Source organism: Euprymna scolopes, chromosome 2 (genome assembly GCF_053919585.1).
Source record: "Euprymna scolopes isolate OS-2025 chromosome 2, ASM5391958v1, whole genome shotgun sequence".
Classification (NCBI taxonomy): domain Eukaryota; kingdom Metazoa; phylum Mollusca; class Cephalopoda; order Sepiida; family Sepiolidae; genus Euprymna; species Euprymna scolopes.
In genome coordinates, this window is record NC_136483.1 from 84,359,354 (window position 1) to 84,382,702 (window position 23,349).

General features: G+C 32.1%; 1 protein-coding gene across 1 annotated transcript in view; it reads right to left on the minus strand.

The window, feature by feature from the left end:
• LOC145293184 (alpha-aminoadipic semialdehyde synthase, mitochondrial-like) overlaps nt 1-23,349 on the minus strand; it is a 192,717-nt gene that overhangs the window by 116,588 nt on the left and 52,780 nt on the right. The window contains exon 2 of the mRNA XM_080139673.1: nt 14,621-14,843. Coding sequence (XP_079995799.1) covers nt 14,621-14,842 — 222 coding nt within the window. The 5' untranslated portion in view covers nt 14,843. The remainder of the gene's footprint in view (nt 1-14,620; nt 14,844-23,349) is intronic.

Consider the following 23,349-nt stretch of genomic DNA (forward strand, 5'->3'; position numbering starts at 1 on the left):
CATATACAAGATAACCTCTTAAACTAGAAAGTTAAAAAAAAAAAAAAAAAAAAAAAAATCAATATCTATAGAAAGACAGAAAAGAAAACTGACTATGAAACTGGAGTGAAGGATTTTTTTCCTAATTAATTTGAAATGGGTTGGAGGGATGGGGCTTTGACTTAGTATTTATATTGCTTTCACCTAAAGACTTGAAATAGTGTTTTTTTGTTTACTAACTTCTGTGTGACTGCACAAGCATTTATTTACATACTAGCGAGACCTCTGGGAATTCCAGTGGCATCTTTCATCAATTATATAAAGGGTAAAATGGGCGCGAGTGTGTATGTTCACCAAAGGCTTTTTGCATCGGGGTTCTTGCGCTGGTTAGAGTCCACGAAAATTTTTGGTATACTTCCCAGATTGTAATATCCCGCACTTGCAAACAGACATCCTTTCTTTTGATCAAGTTAACAAAAAATTCCCACTGTGTCATCATCTCCAGTGTTTGTTTGTCTTTTTTGTATAAAGCGAAACTATTTCGGGCCGGGTAGTATCTGTTCTGTAATTGGTCCTTAGTCAATGTAGAGGAAACCCTTCATATTGAGACAATTACTATTCATTTGGATACTGCCACAGTGCTCACTTTTTTGGGGGGTGGGGGGATTCGTGTCATGGGTTCGAGCCTGCCTGCCTGCCTACTACCACTTTTTTTCTCAACACACACCTCCAAACAACTGGGCAATGCCAGGCACCCAGGCTAGTCTGTAATATATTGCTACTGGGCATTCTGTGGGCATTCAACGTGAATGGAAACCCTGCAATATTATTGTAGCCCTTTTGTTAAAACTCTAAAAGTATTTAAGTAACCCAGTTAATGTAGTGTCAGAATATATCTGGTTATTATAGTTTATCTCCAATATCCTTATAGATGGATGCCCAGCACGAACAGAAACTCCATATAATACCATCTTTAAACAGAATAGTACTACTCTTGGATTCTAGCAAAAAAAAGGTACATTTTAATTTCATGTATGGCCCAAAAGCGACATCATAAAAAAAAAAAAAAAAAAAAAAAAAAAAAAAAAAAAATGTGTCTTCAGTGATCAGGAGATCCTATTTATTAAAAATGAAGATGGGTGATAACACACTACGAGCATAAAATTAGCATATCTATATACTAATAATTTAATGTTATGTTATGGTATGGTATGTTATCACCTGCTATTCTCCTTTTTAATAAATAGGACCTCCCATATTGAATAATTTAGAATCTGGAAACTGTGACATACGTACTTATGTACATTAAAGGTACTCCAGTATAAATAAATACACACTGGATTTTATTATTGAGTCAAGGATTTATTTATGACGTGAATTTAGAACTTGTTTTTAGTCACATGCAAGCGACTCTATAAGTCACTCGGTTGGTCAGTCTGTCCGTAACATTTTTGTATTTGGCCTTTTTGGTTAGGATCAAAGGTCCTTTGTTAATAGATGCTGTTCTTAACTTTTTAAGCTTTTCTTGGCCTTTTGGCCAAGATCAAAGTGTAGGCTGCCGCGAGACCGGGAAAGACAAATGGTCTACGTTACGATCCTGGCCGTGGCGAGAATGGGGATTTAGCCGTCGCGTCTGCAAGGTTGCCGGGAGGTGCTGTCTTTTTCTGATCAGAACCTGATTGCTTTCTTTAAATGCAATACACATGAAAAAATTGAAATAGCTTAAAATATTTCAATATTGGTATACATAGAAAGAGCTTGATGAGCTAAGAAAGAATCTTTTTAAATTTTAAAAATCTGATTAAAATTAAGGAAGTTATAACTATTTTTGTGCCTCACACGTTTGGATATTTTCCCCCTCTTTAAGACCATATGCGTTTCGTCACATTTTTTATACTACTTTTTCAGTAAAAATGTCATATCTTTGTTAAAACACAAGACTAAGCAATAAAATTTACCATATAAGTGTATTTTTGTACAAAGAATCAGGATATGCGACTGAAAATCTCCCAAAGTTCATGGTTTCCAAATAATCTGCAGTAAATGTGCATAAATATGCTGCAATTCCTTAAAAATGCCATGTATCCATAAACAGAAAAGAAGTTGGAGAACTTAAAGTTGAATTGTAATGTGCTTTATGTACAAAAAACTTAACTCTAAACATAGAACCATTTAAAAATGAATATATTGCAATATTTCTTTGGCATTATTGTAGATTAACACCTATTTAACCCCACCCAACCCCTTCTGACCACCCCTCCAAAATGTGGTTCTACCTTTTTAGGCAATTATGTATGAAATACCATGAAAATTTTTAATGAAAGATAAACAAATTATTTTAGAATTTAACGTAATTCCCCATTACAGGTCATTCTAGCATTTTAGGGCAGTTAACTGTTTTTTTTCCTATGGGAGATAAATCCTGTATGCTTTTTGTTTTATTTTTTTAAGACGATTATGTGTGGTTTTAAGAAGGTTTCTATGCAATGAGAATATGGGGAGGGTTGCCATTCGGACTTTGAATTAATTGTAGAGCTAAGGAAAATTATATGTGAACATACTGAAGACTTGACAGAAATAAAACAAAAACAATATTAGAGAGAGGGGGGGGCGGTTAGTTTCACAAAAATTTAATTTCAAATAAATATCTTACAGAAAGTTATATATATATGTGTGTGTGTGTGTGTGTGTGTGTGTGTGTGTGTGTATTCGACAGGTAAATAAGTCAGCAAATGTTATATTTAGTTTTAATATAATAAGAAACTGTTACAAAATTTCGAAGAAAATTCCATAAATTTGTTGATTTCTATTTTCGAGGTTGAAGGTGTTTATTGCATAGGCCGTTTATACTACGCTGGAGCAGCTGGTACAAATACCTTTCGCTTAATAAGTAGAAAAAAAAAAATAACGGGGTTTGTATTACTGTACACACAGATTCCAAAAGGTTATCAAAAAGCAAATACATAACAAATAAATGTTATCAAAGACAAGATAAGTTACTTTTCTACCTAACTGGATATGTTTTTATTTAATGTAATATGTTTATTCAGCTCGAAAAACATACAGTGCTTACCAATGTATTGGAAAGTTAAAAATAGCGTCCGACTATCTCTTTCACACGGTAAGTTTTGGAAAATGAGTTAAAAATAAAAAAACTAGTCAAAATACTGTTAAAACCCCGCCAAATATATATCCGCCTATGTCACGGTAACATATATTGAGTGAGTTTCTAACAGTATTTTGTCTGGTTTTTTATTTATAACTCATTTTCCCAAACTTATCGCCTCAAAGAGAGAGAGAGAGTCGGCCGCCATTTTAAATTTTCGAATACATCGGTAAACACCGTTTTTCGAGCTGAATAAACATGTTACATTACAAAATATAAACACTAAAAACATATCCAGCTAGGTAGAAAAGTAACATCTTGCCTTTGATAACATTTATTTGTTATATATTTGTTTTTTGACAACTTTTTCAAATTTACATGTTCTCCGCCTAGGTGTGGAACGCGCAGTTCCGTAAAGTAAAATTAAACAAGTAGCCCTCGACACAAATGAATTATTGTACCATTTTTATTGTTCTCTTTTGTTTTTTACACATCAATAAAAAATGTTTTAAAAATTGGGAGTTAAGTAGGACGTCCCCCAGTATGAAAGGGTGAATGCGGTATTATGGTGAAAGAAGATACTAGCTGGGAGAAACGTTTGATTTTGTTTAGTTCTGGAGTGACAAGGATGACCAACGACCCCCACAATCCCCCCTTTTGAGCTGACCACGTGCCTAAGTTTTTGTTCATTGTTGATTTTCACTTTATTTTTAACATGAATAAAGGATTTAATATCTCAAAGCGTAGTATCTGTTCTTACTACATGCTGTACTTATTGTAATATAAAGTGGGAGATCACTTTTCTGTATTAATTTAATGTAAAATGATCACCCACTTTACAACCAGTCAGTCTCAAAGCCATTCAAGTCATTCTCCAGATCATTTAAGTTGTTTTTGAAGGATTCCATTTATTTTTTAAGCATTTAAGTCATTCTTAAGGTCATTCAATTCATCCTTAAGTTCATTAAAATCATTCTAAGTCATTTACTTTTTATTTATTTAAGTCATTTCAGACAATTTTTCGGTCATTTTAGTTTATCTTTAAGAATTTCATGTCAATCCTACATTCACGCATTCATTCATTCATTCATTACACAAGAGCACGCGACTAATGGCTATTGGCCTTGTTAAATCTATAATGGAGTGAAATAGTGGTTATCTATTTCATTTCAAAATGTCTTGTTCATAAAGAGAAGTTCTGTAAGCATGAAGCATGTGTAGGATCACCAACAATGATAAAACAAAGACTGGGGCACATTCATGACGAAACTTGGTGGACAAATCGGGCATCGAGTGAAGTTTATTTGTGCCAAATATGTTAGGAGGGCAGAAGGGATTTAATAAATAACTCAATAGGTGACACTTCACTTTTGGTGGAAGAGTGGGGGGGGTACTCTTTACTTGAATTATAGTGGTTTATATTGGAATATTTTTTCAATCCATGTTATTTGTCCATTAAAAATCTGAATATTTGGAAAAGATAAAAAATGAAAAACTTCTGGCATGTGAAGGTCAGCTTTCACTACAATTAGGTAAAAGTTGACCATCACATGCTGCGCTTAAATCTTATGAATTTGTAAATCAGTGAAAGAAAAGGGACATTTTTTTTGCAGATAAAACCACAACAAGTTGTTCTAGCAGGATTCATTTCACACATTGGCAAGCCTTAGAAAATGTCAGACCAAAGAATAAATAAATTATTTCTTTAATTAAACGAGACGCGTGCACATACATTCATTCACCATCCTCATGCTAGTAGACACAGGCGTTTAAATTTTTTAAAAACCCAAACAAGGCATACTGCCACTTGGAACATAAGGAGCTATTCTTTGGAATCACGAACATTAGCTGAAAGTACTTCTTTAAAACTCCTCAGCTTAACGTTCACAGGGAACATGAGTTGGAACAGATACATTCAGAGTATTGCCAGAGCTGCTGCGAAGAAGGTGGGCTCTCTCTACTATGCTAGAAAGTTACTTACGCAAGAAAGTATCCTGTACCTCTACAAGGCCACTATTTGCCCATGTATGGAGTATTTTTTACACATTTGGGCGGGTGCATCTGTTACTAGTCTCACTCCTGGACAGGGTTCAAAAAAGAGTTACCAACCTGATAGGTCCTGAACTATAATCTAAGCTTCAATCTGTCTCACCAACAAAACGTTGTATACCTCTGCCTGTTTTAGAAGTATTTTAATGGTGGATGCTCCAACGAATTACAAGTCCTTGTACCCCCCCCAATCGACATAAATACCCCCATCAAACTCGACAAGCAGCAAAGTCCCACCCGTATACAGTAGAGATCCCCAGATATAAGAAAACCTTTTTACTTTAATAGTTTCTTCCCCAGAACTGCTAGACTTTGGAATTCCCTTCAGAGTTCCTTCTTCCTCAACTGTACTGACATGCAGAAGTTCAAGTGTAATGTGAACAGACATCTTGCTGCTCAACTCCCTACATAGTATCCTTGCCATTTATGTCCCTGATAGTAACCCCCTACATCAAAGTGGCACTGCCTTGTTTGGTGTGAAAATGTAATTAAAAAACAAAAAAACCTCTAATAGAGTATTGTGGGGAGTTGAGCAGCGAGATGTCTGTTCACATTACATTTAAGCTTCTGCAGGTCTGTACAGTCAGGGAGGCAGGAAACAGGGAGGAAATTTCAAAGTCTAACAGTGAGAGGGAAGAAACTATTAAAGTAGAAGGCTTTCCGGCATCTAGGGATCTCAACAGTGAAGGTGTGAGATTTTGCTGTTTGTCGAGTTAGTTGGGGGTATGTATGTACTATAAATTCATCAGAGCACATTCCATTTAAGTATTTGTAAAAACAGGCATAGAGATGTTACATTACAGTGATTGGACATAGGTTGGAGCTTAGTTGACAGTGTGAGACCTATTAGATTTGAGATTGGGGAGGGGGGGGGGTCTGTCTAAAAGTGAGAGATTAGTGGCAGACGTACCAGCCCAGCTGTGGCAACAATTAGGAATACCTATGCAAACTGTTGTTTTTAGTTATGGACTTGTAGCACAATGGTAAAACGCATTGATTAATAATCGATTCTAAGAAATAGGCCTCTTGCTGTTATGGCTGTCAGAATGAGACCAATTAACTTGTTTGATTAAATAAAAAATTCTGTTTGAAATTCTATATAAGTTCCAGAATACTAAATGATGCACATCAAAAAAAAAAGAAAAAGCCAGAGGTTATATCAGGCAAATCAAGATATGAATTCTAGTCCAAATAATCCTAACATACGCGTTAAAATTTCCTGAATAGCTATTTTTCAAATAAATATGTCAGAGAAATTACGAAAAAGAAAACAAAAATATTTAAGTTGAAGAGTTCTATTTGAGGAAAACCAGAAAACCAAGTTGAATAACTTTGATATAAAAATGAATTCCTTTTCTTTACACAAGGAAAGACTATGGTTTTTGATAGAACTAGCCTCCAAATAATCATCAGCTAAAAATAGCTATTCATTTTCATGTTCTTTTTACTTTAGAAATACCTACATTTAATTGCCTTCTTCTCTTCCCTCTCCATCCCTCCAAATATTTCCTTCACAATGTTCAACAAAGCGAAAAATAAATAAATAAATAAATTAATACAAATGATACCAAACTCAGCAAAAGAACTTTAATCCTAGATAAAGAGTCAATTGAACTTGAAATTGCTGAAAGTTTTCTTGTCTCAGCATCACCTTAAATATTTCCCCATCTCTGAGACAATGCTAATCTCAAGACCTACTTTTCATTTCAGCCCTTCATACTGGAATGTGACAGCCATTAATGATAAGAGTAATTAACAATGGAGTATGATAGTCTCTCAATGGCAACAATGATAAGTTGTATTGTAAGACATCCACAAATGAATGTTTTAAGTGAGCTGTGTATAGCAACAATACTAGTAATTAATGATAGCAACAATGTTATTTAAATGGCTGCTTTTTATTGGTTGCTTTTTGAAATCACAATCCTCAGTAACTACAGTAAATACAATTCTAATTTTATGTTTAAAGACTTGTTTATATTTACTTGCTTATCCCACAAGGGCATAGTTAGACACAGAGTCAGATGTGTGCGTGATGGTGGGATCCAGCTCCTCCCAAAAAGGGTCACTCTGAATTGAGGAAAAAAAATAAATAAATAAAAAGTAAAATTACCTCAGTCTAGAATGATTTCTCCTTCACTGAAGAAGTACAGAAAAACACTGTAGTATCAAAACAGTTACTACTCTTTACTATTAACCAAAAAGCTAAGGAATATAATGATTTTCTTTACTGACTTGTTATATTTAAAAAAAATGTAATATTTTAAATTTCAGTGCAAACAAACCAGTACTTTTCTTTTATTCAAAATTTTTGAATTTTGTTAAATTTTTGTAAAGAATTTCATTGCTTACATGATTGGCTGTATTTTTGAATTTTGTTAAATTTTTCTAAAGAATTTCATTGCTTACATGATTGGCTGTATTTTTGAATTTTGTTAAATTTTTCTAAAGAATTTCATTGCTTACATGATTGGCTGTTTCATGGCATATCAAACTTCTTTTCAGATTATTTAATGCTGAATCAAGTAATTTTGCAATAAAGTTTTTATGCTTCACGTTTACATTTATTTATTTATAGTTTGGTTTGGCTGCTTTAAGACATATCAACCTTTTTCAGGTTATTTAATACAAAATTCAATAATTAAAAAAAAAAAAAAGTTTGGTGCTTCAAGAGTTTAGTTTCATTGTTTTGGAGAGAAACATTTTTTTTTTGTTTTTGGCTTTTGTAGAACATGATTGGGTTCTGCAAAGTGAAAAGAAAACAAGCTGCGCCTGCGTGGTCCCCCTCTGGTGCTGCATGTGAGATGACGCTACAAAAAATAGTGAAGAAATGATGAATGTGAGAAGTGTGAAGAGCCAATCTTGCCTTCACCTTTTCACCAAGTTTCAGAAAAATCTAATGGACGCGGCAAAAGTAACGCGGTAAAAAGTGTAATTTTTTGCAATTTGGGGGAATTTGTGACCCCTTTTGAGCTCCTCGGAACGGCGAATCCCAGTGAAAATAGACAAAGAGTGCAGTTTCACACCGTAAGACATGTATATTTAAATTTAGCACCACGGAAAACCACTACATAAACATACATATAAAGTTTTTGAGTAATATGAAAAAAAAGAGCTCTAAAAAGGCATGTTTTTTTAGCCCTAAAAAAAGTTCCAGAGCGTTGCGAACCAGAATTTTGCCAGGGTCACCCATACTGAATTCATATTAAGAATAATGGCCTCCACATTTTAGCCAAGTTTCAGGAAAATCTAATGGATGGATCAAATACTATGGGGCAAAAAGTGTCATTTTTGGCCATTTTGGGGCATTTTTTTAAAAATCTATTTTGAGCCCCTGGGGACTCCGAATCCCAGTGTAAATGGATAACGGTGTAGTTTCAGGTCTTAACATATGTATATTTGAGTTGACCACCATGAAAAGCCACTATATTTAGTCAGACATATCAAGTTTTTGTTGAGAAATATGAAAAAAAGAGAGAAAAAAAAGGGGGGGTTAGCATTAAAAATCCTTCTGGACACTGGATTTATATTAAGAACAGTGGGCTCCACATTTTGGCCAAGTTTCAGAAAAATCTAATGGATGGATCAAAAGTTATGGTGCAAAACATGTCATTTTTGGCCATTTTGGGTCATTTTTGACCTCTTTTCAGCTCCTGGGGACACAACAGGAATTTTTGAAAAAAATTTTCATTTACTGTGTACATCTATTTAATGAAATACAATTTGTGACAAAATTTCAGAAAAACTAATGGATGGTTATCTAGCAATCGTCCAGATTAACGGACGCCACTGAAAACATAGGTCCCTCTCCGATAAAGCAGGGGACCAAAAAGACAACAACATCAATGTTTGATACAATTAAGTCAGGAAACCAATATCTTCAGACAGTCCAATCTGGAAGCACCAGAGAATGTTGACATGAGATAATGATTAAAAGCACGAAGTCATGTAGCTGATGATGATGATGGATACATAACGTTATGAAAGAGGGATGGGGAAGGTGGTTTAATGGAGGCGTCAGGGAAGTGACATAACAAAAAACTGAGGAAGCCTTTAAAATTGCCTTCATGTTCCTAACTGTACTAACATGCAAAAATTTAAATGGAATATGAACAAACATCTTACTGCACAACTCCTGCATTGATCATGTCAATAAGTGTTATTATTAAGTTCATATTACTCCAGTAATATTTAGTTTTAAGCATTGTGGTGAAGTTAGAGTGTAAACAGTGCCCTGATCTAGTTTCAACTCTTTCAACTGACATCACTGACTACCTTGGACAAGCCACATTCCCACTATCACTGCAAACACAACAATGGCATTTCGTTTGATGAGAATGGTTATCTAGATCGAGGCGGGGGAGGGGGTCTTTTTCTTTTTTTCTTAACTTCAATACAATGCCCCTTGTAGTATCTCTAGTGTTTCTCAACAAGGGTCGTGAAAACCCTGCTCTAAACCCTAAACCACGTCTTATTTTGATTATTAATTTAAACAATTCCCAAGCTAAAAATTTAATTAAACAATAAATAAAACATCTGTTCTTTTTATGAACGTCGCTTGTGAATACAGACTCGACAATAATGTTGTATCCTGTTTGATCAAAATCAAATATATTTACCCAAGTATTTAGGATAATGTAATTTTAGAATGGTGGGATTTATCTCCAAATGATAAGGAGTTATTAACAGACAAAAACTATGACTTTTAATCTGTCTTTATAAAGTTAGATGTGTTTATATATATCTGTATGTACAGGATTCACTCCTAAACTAATTAACTGATCATTATAAATTTTGGAACACAACTGCTTAGGTGCAAAGAATCTAAATGTGGGCTATTGTTAGTTTAATTTTGTCTTAAGCAAAAAAATTGTGAAAAATTCAAATACATCTGAAATTTGTGAAATGCTAACAATCGGTATAAGGGTATCATATAGGTACCAACTCTCATTTGAAAAGTAGAATATTTCAGATTTTCATTGAATTTGATCTATAGTCATTAGACACTATGTAAGACTTCTTAAATTTTAATTTCTTCTTAATACCCCTTAAGTGTAAGCCTTTAATTTTAGGCACTTTCTAGAAGCAAAATCATGTAATGATTTTTTGGTGCTTCTACAGAATTGGAACGAGATTTTGTAGTCGATAAATGGAGTTTTCAGATAAAAACCAATGGCTTCAACTAATTTTTTTTGTCAATTTTAATAAGTTACAATGTTAGCTTCCAAATTATGCAGTCGAAATTACCCAAATATTACTGAATTATTAAACAAAACAACTTTAATCGTGTTAGCAGGTGAAAACTTTTCTACCATCTTGTTTTAAACCAAAACAGAAAATTACTCCCCTTTTGAATTCTCCTGTGTTTCATGATCGTTTTCATCAAATTCTATTTTTATTTTCTTTAATATTCTCTACCTTATCGATTGTCGTAATTTTTGGATATAATCATCTTAAAAATAGGGAGGAATACGTAGACCCCATTGTTTTCATGTGAAATTCAGTTTTAGAATTTCCAAAATTTCGCCCCAATAGTGTAGAAGCACCGATGTTTTTCTTTTGTTTTTGTTTTTTTTTAATCAAAATTAGAATAAAGAAGATTCTAGACATAATGTTTAATATCATCATACCTTGCTTGGAATCTTTGCAAGACAAAAGCAGTGCAAAACTGTTCTGGAAATTAATTATTCCCATCCTGAGAGATATTCTTCTAGTATATACAGGGTGACCCAAAAAAACGGCCCTCAACTCTAATTAGGCCCCGTTTCTTAGTGTTCTGTCCGAATGAAATGAAACTTTGGTCATAACTAGTTTATTATATTCAAAACATCACATCAAAACGCTAGAGTCTTTGGCCTTTTTTTCTCCGTTCTACAGCTTATGTTCTAGATGGCCTCCATTTACCTTTTGCTTTTTGGGGTCACCCTGTATATATAAATCTAAAAGTTAATATCAGACAAATTTAAAGGCAGCTAAATATAAAATACATTTAATCAGTTTAATATTTAACAAGGAAATTGAATGCTTAAAGAATACTAATCTATCTTTTGATTTGAACTTTGGTAAATCTCAACACGTTTATAAAAATTAGTAAAGTTGGCTATTTGAAATAATTTAAACATTAATTTAAAATAGTAAACATTTTATTCATAACTTTAACATTTTTGGTAATTTCGATACAGATTTTTTAATGAGAGCAAAAAGAGAAATCAATTCTGTAACAGAATGAGGATGTGCGTATGGCAGCTGTATGCAAATGACGGAGCCATACGCAAGATGACGTCACAGTAAGAAAGAAACTAGGAAAAAGATTATAAAAAGAAGAACGTATGCACAGATCGAGGATCACGATCACGTTTTATTCGGGAAAGTACCCAGAAATAAATGTTGCTGTTTCAATGGAAAAAAAGTAAGGAGTTATTCCTTGTTTTAGTCTCCTTTGCGACAGAGTCTACAATGTGTTGGGTTCCAAGTGTCTACATGTTAGCACGTGTGTAACTTTACAATTTTCCTTTAATTTAGAAATAGATTGTAGCTTGTTGAAAATCAAATCGGTCTTTATAAAGAAAGGAATGTGTGAACAAAAATATTACATACTTGTCTAGGAAATAAAACAATATTGTGAAACAAAAGTATTTGTATTATTAAAATCAGAACAATCATTGAATTAAAAAAAAAAAAAAAAAAAAAATTAACAGCCAATTAATAAAATTCATTTTTTCAAAACCGATATGCAAATTAGTTAACCTTGCAACCAATAATGCATATACATGAACAGTATATATATATATATATATATATATATATATATATATATTAGGGTTGGGACGATTAATTGGAATCAGAAAAATTGGAACTTTTTGGAGTATCGGAATCTGTAAACTTATAGTCTAATTTCCGGATTCAAAACAGATTCTTTAAATGTTTTAAATAAAAAAATAAAACAAGCTTAAATTGTTTCTTTTTATTAAAAGTTGTTCTTTTTCAACATAAAACTGAGAAGGGCTACAGAATGAGTCATAATTCTCATTTACAGATTTAACATTGATTAGCAGAGTGTAATTCATTTTATTTATTGGTCATTTATAACTTGCCTATTGCCTTTGTAATCGTTTCGCATCTATTCACTAAAATGTCTATGTGCCCTCATCTGAGGGAGTTCATACAGATTAACAAATTTTAAATGTTCTTTGGGGGGGGGGGGGCTTAAATTTTGTTGGTGCCAGCTGTATATTGGGATGTTTGTCATCAGCTTCTGAAATAATTAAAGTTTTATGGCACCTTTTTGGACACAAGGAAATCCTTAGACTCTCCAAACCTAATTTAATTTGTTTTTATTAGTTTTTATTGTAAACAAATTAAATATTCTAGAGTGCACTTGCCTATTCAATATCACAGATTTTAAACAGTTTTTCGCACCTATTTGATAAATGGCCATATGGTGTCTATTACAGACTTCAGGCTTTAATATCAAAGATTTAACATGTTTGGAATATTTTCCTGGTGCTGGTTTTGTCTGATCACCACATCCTTTGAAATATTTCATGTTTCCTTATATTTTGTTTGGTTTTGGCACAAGTGAAAATATAAATGAAAATCTCACAAGTTTATCAAAACATTGGAAGAGCAAACATTGAGAAGTTTGTTAACTTAAGAAAAAAAAAAAAAAAAAAAAAAAAAACTTTCATTTTACATTTAAAATACCCCAAACGTATGAGATTCTACTTTTTTTAGGCAATTATGTGTGAGCACACTGAAACATTATTTTAGAATTTAGAGCGGGGGAGGGGGGGCAGTTGTGCAACATAAATATAATGTCAACTGATCCCATTTCGATACATTATAACTTTTTAAACAGTTAAGTAATTTTTACCACTAATTCTAAGGCCGAGCAGCAACATCATCAAATCACATGTAATTGCTATATTTTTCATATTGCCACTCGTACTTAGGGTTAGTAGTAGGAAAGGAGGGTGGTTTGTATGACTTAACAATACTATATATTAATATGATAGCGTATGTGTTATTTATTTGGTGTCACGATTGGATTCCAATTTCTTATAAATAATTTTACCAAGAATTCTTCATAAGTTTTGGTTTTGATTATAGCTGATGGCATTTAAGTCATTTATTTTCTTATAAATACTTTTATGAAGAATTCTTCATAAGTTTTGGTTTCGATTTCGATTTTAGCTGATGGAACTCCAGTGATCCATTTTTTTTTTTTTTTTAAATAAATACTTTTATCAAGAATTCTTCATAAATTTTGGTTTTGATTATAGCTGAAGAAACTCAAGCTGGTGTACCAAAGTCATATGGATATATTTTTTTATTTTTGAAATCGCAACTTTATAACATAAAAAAAAAAAAATCGATAGAACATTAACTCTATAATAATACATACGAAATCTGCAAGAATTAAAATATCATATGTAAGCGTACTTAATGACTTGACTATGCCAGGCATCCTTGCTAGCTCAGATAAATACTTTTCCAGTTTTTACAAGAGTTACAATAATATAAGAGCATCTCTATTTATGCCATGAATACATCATTACATATAAAGGAATCCCCTTGTGGAATTTCCACAGGTCCTGCTAGTTGTTATTTGCATTTTGTTTTTGTTTTTTTATAGCAAATCAATTTAATAACCCACCAAATTTATGTAATTAAAATAAAATTTAAATATTCATAGAAGGAAGGCAAATAATAGTTAATGAAGCCCAATGCCCTCTCCATGTTAAAAATGGTTTTCTAAACAGTAACATTATTATTTAGAAATTTGTTCATAACAAGGAGGGGGGGGGCATTGTTAATATTTTGTTCTTACATCATTTTCTCATTTTGCCTACCAATCGTCGACTATTTTCAACTGTTTATGAAAACTTTCAAACAGCATGTTGTACACGAATGACAAGCTTATACAATTTGTCTTTGTTAAAAATCAAAATAAACCTTTTGTTGTCTTTCAATTTGCAAATTTGCAATACATTACAAGGAAAACATTTGAGAAAAAATATACCCGGAAATTACCCGGAATTTATGAATTTGAAAATTTATGAAAAAAAAAAATAAAAATAAAATAAAATAAAAATAAAACAAGTCTCTAAATATTTATAAATATTAAAAGAATCAGAATCAGGAATCGAATAAGAAATTTAGAACGGAATCAATAATTAAATTGGAATTGAGAAAAATTTTGGAATCGTCCCGCCACTAATATATATATATATATATAAAAATGGTACTTTAATTGTGTAAAGTTAAATGAACTCAAAAATAGACTGGCTTGACTTTACCACCAGTGTGAGAAATGGACCTAACTTTTGCATTTATTCATTTTAAAAGAATTGTATAAAAATTTATAAAATGAACACACAAATTGCATTTCAAGTTTAAAAATTTTTTTTTTAATATTCTAAATGTTAAAGAGATTCATCTGAGCATCCATTTTAAAAGAAAATCACAAATTGCCAAGTCATTTACCTGCATGTTGTAAGCTCGTCTGTTTGAGGGTTGTACGATAACTTTGATGCCATGTTTTACTAAATCTCGGACGTGAGCTGGAGAAAGGGGAGCTCGTCGTTCCCAGACATTCACATCTTCACGTCGAATAGCAAGAACAGACTTTCCATCCCACACTGAACGGCGACTGGTCACATACAGAGAAGAAATGGTCTTCAATTTTGATGCCCGAGAAGACCACATTCTGAAAAAGTATTGAAAAAGAAAAAAAAAAAATGATGAACATTTGAATGGCAAAATTTATTGCTACACTAGCTATATCAGTATTGTCTAGGGGTTTTTATTTTCAATGGAAGGAATCTAACTCAAGGATAGGAGTAGCAAATAGCAAAAAAACAAAACTGAAACCGAGATGAATTTTCCAACCTTGAAGTCTGTGTGTGTGTAGAGAGAGGATGGCACAAAAAAAAATTTTTTTTTCATAAACTAATCAGTTTCAATTTAAAAAAAGTCAAAATTAAGTGAAAGTTACCAAGTGTGTATGTGTGTGTGTGCATGCATGAGTGTGGAGGAGGGGAGGGATAGTATAGGAAGTCCTTCTTTGATGAAACAAAAGTCATTTAACTCCCTTACTCACTTCATGAATTGTTTGAAGTCTTAACCTTCGTGGCAAAATTAACATTTTCATTTCTTTTCAGAGAGAATTGTCACAAGAGGGAAAATCAGCTAATAAAAAAAAAATCCCAAGATTTTTTTTGATATTTTCTGTTTTAAATAAAGACAGTATAATTAGATTTAGCAATGCAAATACTATTAAAAAATTCACAGTGACACTAAAGGTCGCCTGTATCATTTCATTAAGACAATATTCTAAGTAGATTTTTAAAAAGAAATTATTTTATCTATTATTGTAATGATAAGATTGCACGTTTCAGATCTTATATTTCCTGAGCACTGACTATTTTCAAACATCTGGCCATAGATTCACAATTTACTTATCGTGCTAAATAAATGGCTGATCCCCAAAATGTATACAAACATTTTAACTCCTACTCCACTTAGAAATTCAATAAAATTCAGGAATTTTGTGGAAATTTTCAGTATTTGTTAGTTAATAATCACAGAATATAATGTACCCATATATTTTTTTTTTTTTTAAATATTCGTGAAAATGTATTTTGCAGGGTGTTTACATTGTGAGTGAAACAGTACTTGGCAACTAGAAATAATAAAATGTTTATCTTTTGACGATTGTATTTTTTTTTTCACCGACAATCTCTCAAAGCTCATTACCGAGTGAAAAATGTCTTTTTCAACCTTTTTTTTTTTTTTTTAGTAAAATGAACAACTTATTTAAGCAATAAAAGTGTAATAGAATAATATACTCTTTTCTTGTAAAAAAGAAAAAAAAAACATCTGAAGAAAATCAAATGTTTATACCTTCACGTATCAACATAAAATTCAGTGTATATTTAGAATTACACTTATTTAAAAATACAGAAAAATCTTTATGATGTACATACTTGTCACAGAACAAAGATGTCATAATCCCCAAATCATGTGGATTTGGGGAGTAACTTTTCTATTTGGCTAATAAATAAAAATATTTAGTTGTCAAAGGTCAAAGATAAATTTTTCCGTAGAACCCGGTTTTGTGTAAACATCGACACCTTCACTAAAATTATAGTTTTAAGTATTAAAAAAAAAACAAAAAAACAAGCATAAATTTTGGCTTCTTTTATGAAAATAAGGCATCGTATGTGTTAACAATTTTTAAAATATTTCTTGAATATTAAAAAAAAGAGAGCCTCCCAAAGTCTGTATTAATGAAATCAATATAATTTGAAGAAAAATTAATTTCTCAAACTGAATATTATTTGATTCAATATTTTCATCAAAATAATATAATTGCAAAAATATTTCATGATAAAAATGTTTGTGAAAATTTCAAATGTGTTATTCTAATATTTTTCTTGTATGCATGAAACATCATTGTAAGAAATTTCTATAATCTTGAAAATAAAAAATAAATTGAACACATTGAGGATCCAGGCAACTTAAGAAAAAATAATTTTAAAGATGGAATTTCTACTAACGATTAATTTGAAAAAGTATGGGTGAGCAGAACGATGAAAAACAAAATAAAATGCAAGTTTGTAACTTTTACTAATAAATAATCATTTTCTTTCAAATTTGAATGCTATTTAATCATTAATAAAGAATTGTTTAAGCTTATTTTTTTTAATGAATAATAAAATTTAGAAATAAATTGAATTGATAAAATGACGAAGCATGCAGTTTGTAACAAAAAGTTTTGAATGACATTTTATAAAAGTTTTATTTCAAATTCTAAAGAAAAACATTGGTAAAAGTCATCAATAATTTTTAAGTGTTACTGAATAAAAAAAAATACTAAATGAAATATGAATCTTTAAAAAATTCTTATTTATGTACATTTAAAAATATTCTTAAAGCATTTTCTTTCTTTATTACAACAAAATTAATTCAACAAAATTATTGCAATAAGCATATTTTGTACTTTTGTGAAAACCAGAGGCATTCTGTATTTACATGTGATTGTAGATTTGTTTTTGCTTTTTTTTTTTTTTTTTTTTTTTTAACTAACTCGCTTGGGGGGGGGGGATAATAATGGAATTATCAGTAAAAAAAAAAAAAAAAAATTTTTTTAAATAGTTTTGTAGATTTTTTTTTTTTTAATTTAATATTTAAGACTTTAATTTACTAATTATTGTTGAAATAGTTTCATAAAACTTTTGTTTTTCCAGAGATTTTATTGTACTTTTATTCATACTTGAAATTATAAAATAATGAACAAGGTTGATACGTCTGCAAGATTTTAGGCTTGCCATTTTTTATTATGGAATTTAGAGTTTATTAGTACTGAAAGAAATGATCATAATAATAATGATAATAAATTTTTTTTTCTTTTTTTTTTTTTTTTTTTTAAATCAGTGACATTTTTCACTGTACATTTTTTCTCCTTTTAGAGAGTAACTTTGGTCTTATCTTTCGAACAATCAAAATGTAAACTAAATAAAATAATTATGATAAGCCTCTTTTAAGAACCATAGTCATGCTGTTTTTTTTTTTTGCGATTTTTACTCATACCTACTATTAGGTTGGTGCAAAAATCATGTTTTTTGACGTTCAACTTCATGTAAAAAAACAAACAAAAAAAAACAATTTTTGCACCAACCTAATACTTATCAGATAGGGATGACCTGTTAGAAGTGACCACTTAACACATCATGTCATAAAGTCATCAAGATAGCAAAAGAAAATAAATTGCAAGGTTACAATCACATTTGATTTTATCAAGTTTCATATGTAACAATGGCAAAATAGGTTATCAACACTATAACATGAATGTAGTCTACTCTCTCCTCTGCCTTCATTCAATTGCTTCCCTCTGTGATTAAAATTAAGGTGGCACCATCTTCACCGCAATATTCACAGAAAACAAGTACATCAAACACAAATGACACAGATGTACAATGAACGTTTACAGAGAACTGGGATCAACAACAGAAGAAACATTGAAATTAAGTTTACATTTGCACTATCACAAACTACACGTTTTAAATCAAATGCGTCGTTGGTTTATTTCTCTCAAATATTTTTTGTATTTACATACATGTTGCTTTTATGTATGTTGGTTTCTTTCCTCCTCTCCCTCATGACCCGGTTTCTTCTTTCACAACCTTCCTTCTCATTATAATATGTTGCTAACTCCCAAGATTGCCATCTCTCTTTTCCTTTTAATCTCCTACATTTCCCACAATGCAATAAATGTCGCCTTTTCCAGCTTTTATTTCTTCCATTTGTAGATGGATTATGTAAGTACACTTTCCCTTTTCAGTACATGATGAGAGTTCACATGCATGTAACATGTGAACTCTAAACAAGAGATATGAATATCCAATGCCAAAAAACTGAATTTACAAGAAATTTGCCAACCTGCTCATCCTTTCCTGTGCGTGTGTAAAGGGCAGCACAAATAATTTCTTTCTAAACAGCTTTAATCAGTTTCAATTAAAAAAGTCAAAATATATAAGAGACCGAGTGTGCATGTGGTGGTGGTGGTGGGAGGAAAGGAGACAGGAAGTCATTCTTTGGTGAAACAAAAGTCCTCTTACTCGCCTACCTACTTCATGAATCATTTGAAGTCTTATCTTCATGGCAGAATTAACACTTTCAATCTTCAGAGAAAACTGTCATAATAGTAAAATGGAAGGCAAAGCAAGATAAGACCGGAAGAGAGGAAAAGAGTAGATTTCAATAATAAAAAAAAAATGAAGAATTCACATCGACGGATAGGTTTTAGATATTTAAATGAAAATCTGTTTTTTCTGAAATAAAAAAAATGAAATTCTGATAAAAGGGAGAGAACTCACATCCCTGTTAAATCGTTTCTCTTCAAAGTTTCTCTTACTTTATGTTCATTTAAAAGTAACAATTTCTTGTCACTATATCCTCAAGAAACCGAGAACCATGCTGAAGACAAAAAATTTTTTTTTAAATGATCTAAGGAGAGCAGAAAGAGTTTACTTTCAGCAGCTTCATAACTCTTGTTTTCATTATTTTGTCCTTTAATTCTCAGATTCCATATGCAATGTTTCTGACAAAGAGGGAAGAATTGTTGGTTTCTGGGTCAGAATCTATCCATCTCACATTTATTATTAATTTTGACCATGACCTTATTTATTAGTTTATTTTTAGCTCCTTACATCTTTGGAGCGATCTCCATTAAAAAAAAAAAAATCTTAACAGTTTTCAATTTGCTTTTTACTTCCTTCGGGAGTGTGAGGTGGCTGTGCTGAAATAGATGTCAACATAGACTGACAACCTCTGTGTGCCAATCTCAAATCCAGTTGGTTCCATATACCATGTTTATTATGAATGTTTGCAATGTTCATGTGAGCCGTTCTGTAAGTACCAGATTCTAGAAAGCATAAAACAGTGCCAACAAATAGAATCAAGCTGGCCACGTGCATGTGGGGGTAGTATGGTCTCATGCTGATTAAGAATAAGACTAGCTTTATATTGAATGTTGCTGAATATTCAGAAATTATTTTATTGTTATCTTCAGTTTTTGGTAGAAAGAGGTGGTAGAAAATAATGAACAAGGTTGATACGTTTGCAAGATTTTAGGCTTGCCATTTTTTTATTATGGAATTTAGAGTTTATTAGTCCTGAAAGAAATGATCAATTGTTTTTCACATATACATTAATTAAACAAGTTTAAATTGATTTCAGAATATGAAGAACTTAAAGTTCTAATTCTGACTTTTTTGGATGACTTGGTTTTGTTAGTATCTGGTGCAATATAAGTAATACTGCATCATAATTGCATGTAGGCTATTTTAAATGTTTTTATTCCTGGGGGGGGGCGTAATCTTTATTTACATAAACTTAAATCATTAAAAAAAAAAAAAAAAAAATATGATATATCTAGAATGAAATAACTGGAAGTCCTCAACTTTCTGCCCTTCCATAATGTAAATTGTTGTGGCATTTTAGTTCTTAACAGGTGTTTTTAACGGTTCAAACAATGTTTCCTTAAATACAATAAACATATGTGAACAGTCAATCAAACTGACTAGAACTTAGTGGTACATATTTATGTAGGGTAAATGTAATGAGTAAATGTTAAATGTACGGAATTGAGAAATTAAGCAAAGATGGCACATTTGTGAAAATGTGTTTAATGTATCAAAGTCTCATCTGGAAGTGTAAGAGTATAATTTGTAGACAGAGTGAAAGCAACTGCTACTTCCTCAAAGTAGAACTATTTTGGGAAAGTTATTATAGACCAACATAATTTAGAATCTTAGGAAAATAAATGAAATCAAATGATAATTACTAGAAAACATGCATCAGGTATTGGCAGGTAGTTTGACCATATTGGATTTATGTCTGATATCTGTTTGTAATCTTATAATTTTATTTTCTAATGAGGAATAATCATCTATTTTATATATATGGCTCATTCCATGTCAAATCAACAAGATGTCTGACACGGATTTTTTTCAAATTTGCTACACTTATAGATATCCATGAAAGGAATTGAATGGCGCTTGTTACTAATTTCAAGGTCAAGGGGTTTCTGAGATATGACCTTGACCGTTTTACAAAAATGTGAATTTTTATTAAATACCCAACTTTAAAGGACGATATCTGTTGTTTAGTACTTGGATAGATCTACAATTTTATCTGGGGATATTTTTTTTCAACGTCAAATAAAGTTGACCATGACCTTTTACTTGAATCATCTAAAACAAAAAAGTTACTTAAATTTTTTAAATTTTGACAAAAGATTTTTTTTTATCTTGTGACAGTATATATTCCAAATTTCATTTAATGCAACACAGATTTTTTTTATGAAATAAAGTGATATAATTAGTGTTGGAACGATTAACCAGAATTTGGAAAATTTGAACTTTTTGAGGTATCGGAATCAGAAAATTTTTAACCTAATTTCTGATTACAAAAACTATTCTGAAAAAAAAAAAAAAAAAAAAAAAAAAAGTTAAACTTTTCCATTGCTGTTACTAAAAGATAAAATGAGGAATATTTATTTTTAAGCTACCAGTAATATAACCCTATGGGCTGCGTCGCCACTTGCCGGGAGCAGTGTTGGGCAGCACCTTAAAGGTAACCCCACTCCCGACGGCTCAGGGTTACATTTTTGAAAATAAAATTCAATAACTTTGCGTCTGGATCCTTCAAGTTTCCAACGACTTTTAATCTTCTTCAAAACTTTTCAAAAGCTTTTGAGAGTATTTAACTCTTCAACTCCTTGCGGATTAAGTCTTTAAACTGGCGAAGACTTATTTATAACTCTTCGTCGTTGCTTGATCGTCTAGTTTTTATCTTTGTCTTCATCTTTTCGTCGTCTGGTGGTTAGGACCTTAATATCTATGCCAGACGCTTGCTGGAACTCATCGCTTTTCTACTTGAACACGCAACTTATGCATAACCCTAAGTTCATGTAGCAGTTCTGCTCTCATGATGGCTGGTTGTTAACACTACTACAAGGGTACTTCGGCTGGTTGCCTGATGTTGGACGTTGATGAGGAGGTCCTCTTTCAAAGGCAAGTGCATCGTTCTCGTTGCTGCATCCTGAAACATCGGTCTAGGGATGAATTCATTTCACAACCACAGGCAAACAACAAAAGAAATCACAAAGGCTTTTTAGTAACATTAATTATTTAACGCTGTTACAGGTACAGTCTCAGTAAGGACATGGGTTAGGAGCCTTTATAAGCTTAGTAAATCAGACTGACTTCTGGGTGCAGGATTATAATGGTTTGAATTAATTCTTTTCCCCAGGCCCTCAGACGGCCAGGCTGTCAACGAATTATCCTCACTATCAATTTCTTCCGAACTGGCTAAAAAAATTTCTTTATATTATCTCTATAACTTCTAGTTTATGCCCCTCTTTCTATTTGGGGTTTTCTCTTTCTTTCTCTCTCTCCGTCTGTTTGTCTCTTTCCCTCTCTGTCTCCTTTACCATTACTTGTGGGAGGGGTTTCCCAAAGACCATATGTATAAGGTAGGATAAGTGAATCGGTCATCATAGTTAACCCTATTTCCAAACTGATTTTACAGCCAATCCAATAATTAAAACCACTCAACAGTTATTCTACTTGACTTCATTTCCTGGTGGTCAAATAAAACTCAAGTGGCATTTTTCCACAGATTCACAATCTTCATTTTATGATCCCAACTGAGGTCCAGCTTGCAGAGAGAGAGAGAGGTGTGTGTGTGTGGGGGGGGGGGTCATTTTGATAATCTATAAATATAAACGCGAAAATGTATGTATGTGTGTTCGCCTTTTCTGTATGTCTACGAAAGGCTTTTTTCAGAGAAGCAGTTGGTCGCCTAAAAACTTTTTATATCACATGTAAATCGTAATATCTCAGAGTTAACAACGAAGCTCGCCTGTCTATTTAATTTGCTCAACTTCAGGAAGATAAATATTCAACAGTTTTTGCTCGCCACATGTAGATTAGGCCTTTTCCTATAATGTTTCCCCTTACCCCCAACGTCTTGGGGGGAGAGGGAAAGCATTCCCGCACTAAATGAAATGCTACCCGGCAGTCAAAAGTTGACCTCATTAAGCCATTAAAACGTGCAGCTGCTAATTTAAGTAATTAAATGAATTCAAACGTGTTTCCGTTAGCATCTCGCGGTGGCGCAATGGTTAACGTCGCACATTTTTTTTTTTTTCACACTTTAATTTACAACTTTGCCTCAAGGCTTCGGGTTCGATCCTCATACTTACCTACCAAAACATTTTTTATTTTATTTTACCCCCCCCCCCGGAGTTTTGATTTACCCAAAACCACACACACCTACAAACACCCGGGCAACGCCGGGTACCCCTCGCTAGTCTATTAACAGATTTATTCTTTTTATCATCATCGCCATCATTTAGATTCAACAATGTGAAATCTCCTGAACTCATGTTAAAAGGACCACCCAGGAGACTGCTCAGCAACAAGCAAGACAACCCGACATTGTCAGGTCCACAGTACTTGTCACAGTAAAAGTAAAACCTAACATAAAAATATGTGGATTTTTTTTTTTTTTTTTTTAGCTGTGTGGGAAAAATAAAACACAAGAAAACAAAAAAACATAAAACAGGACATTTTACTTTCTGTCCAGTCCTTCAGCATTGACAAATCTGACAAGAAAGTGTTAAAAGGTATTAAAAATACTTTGGT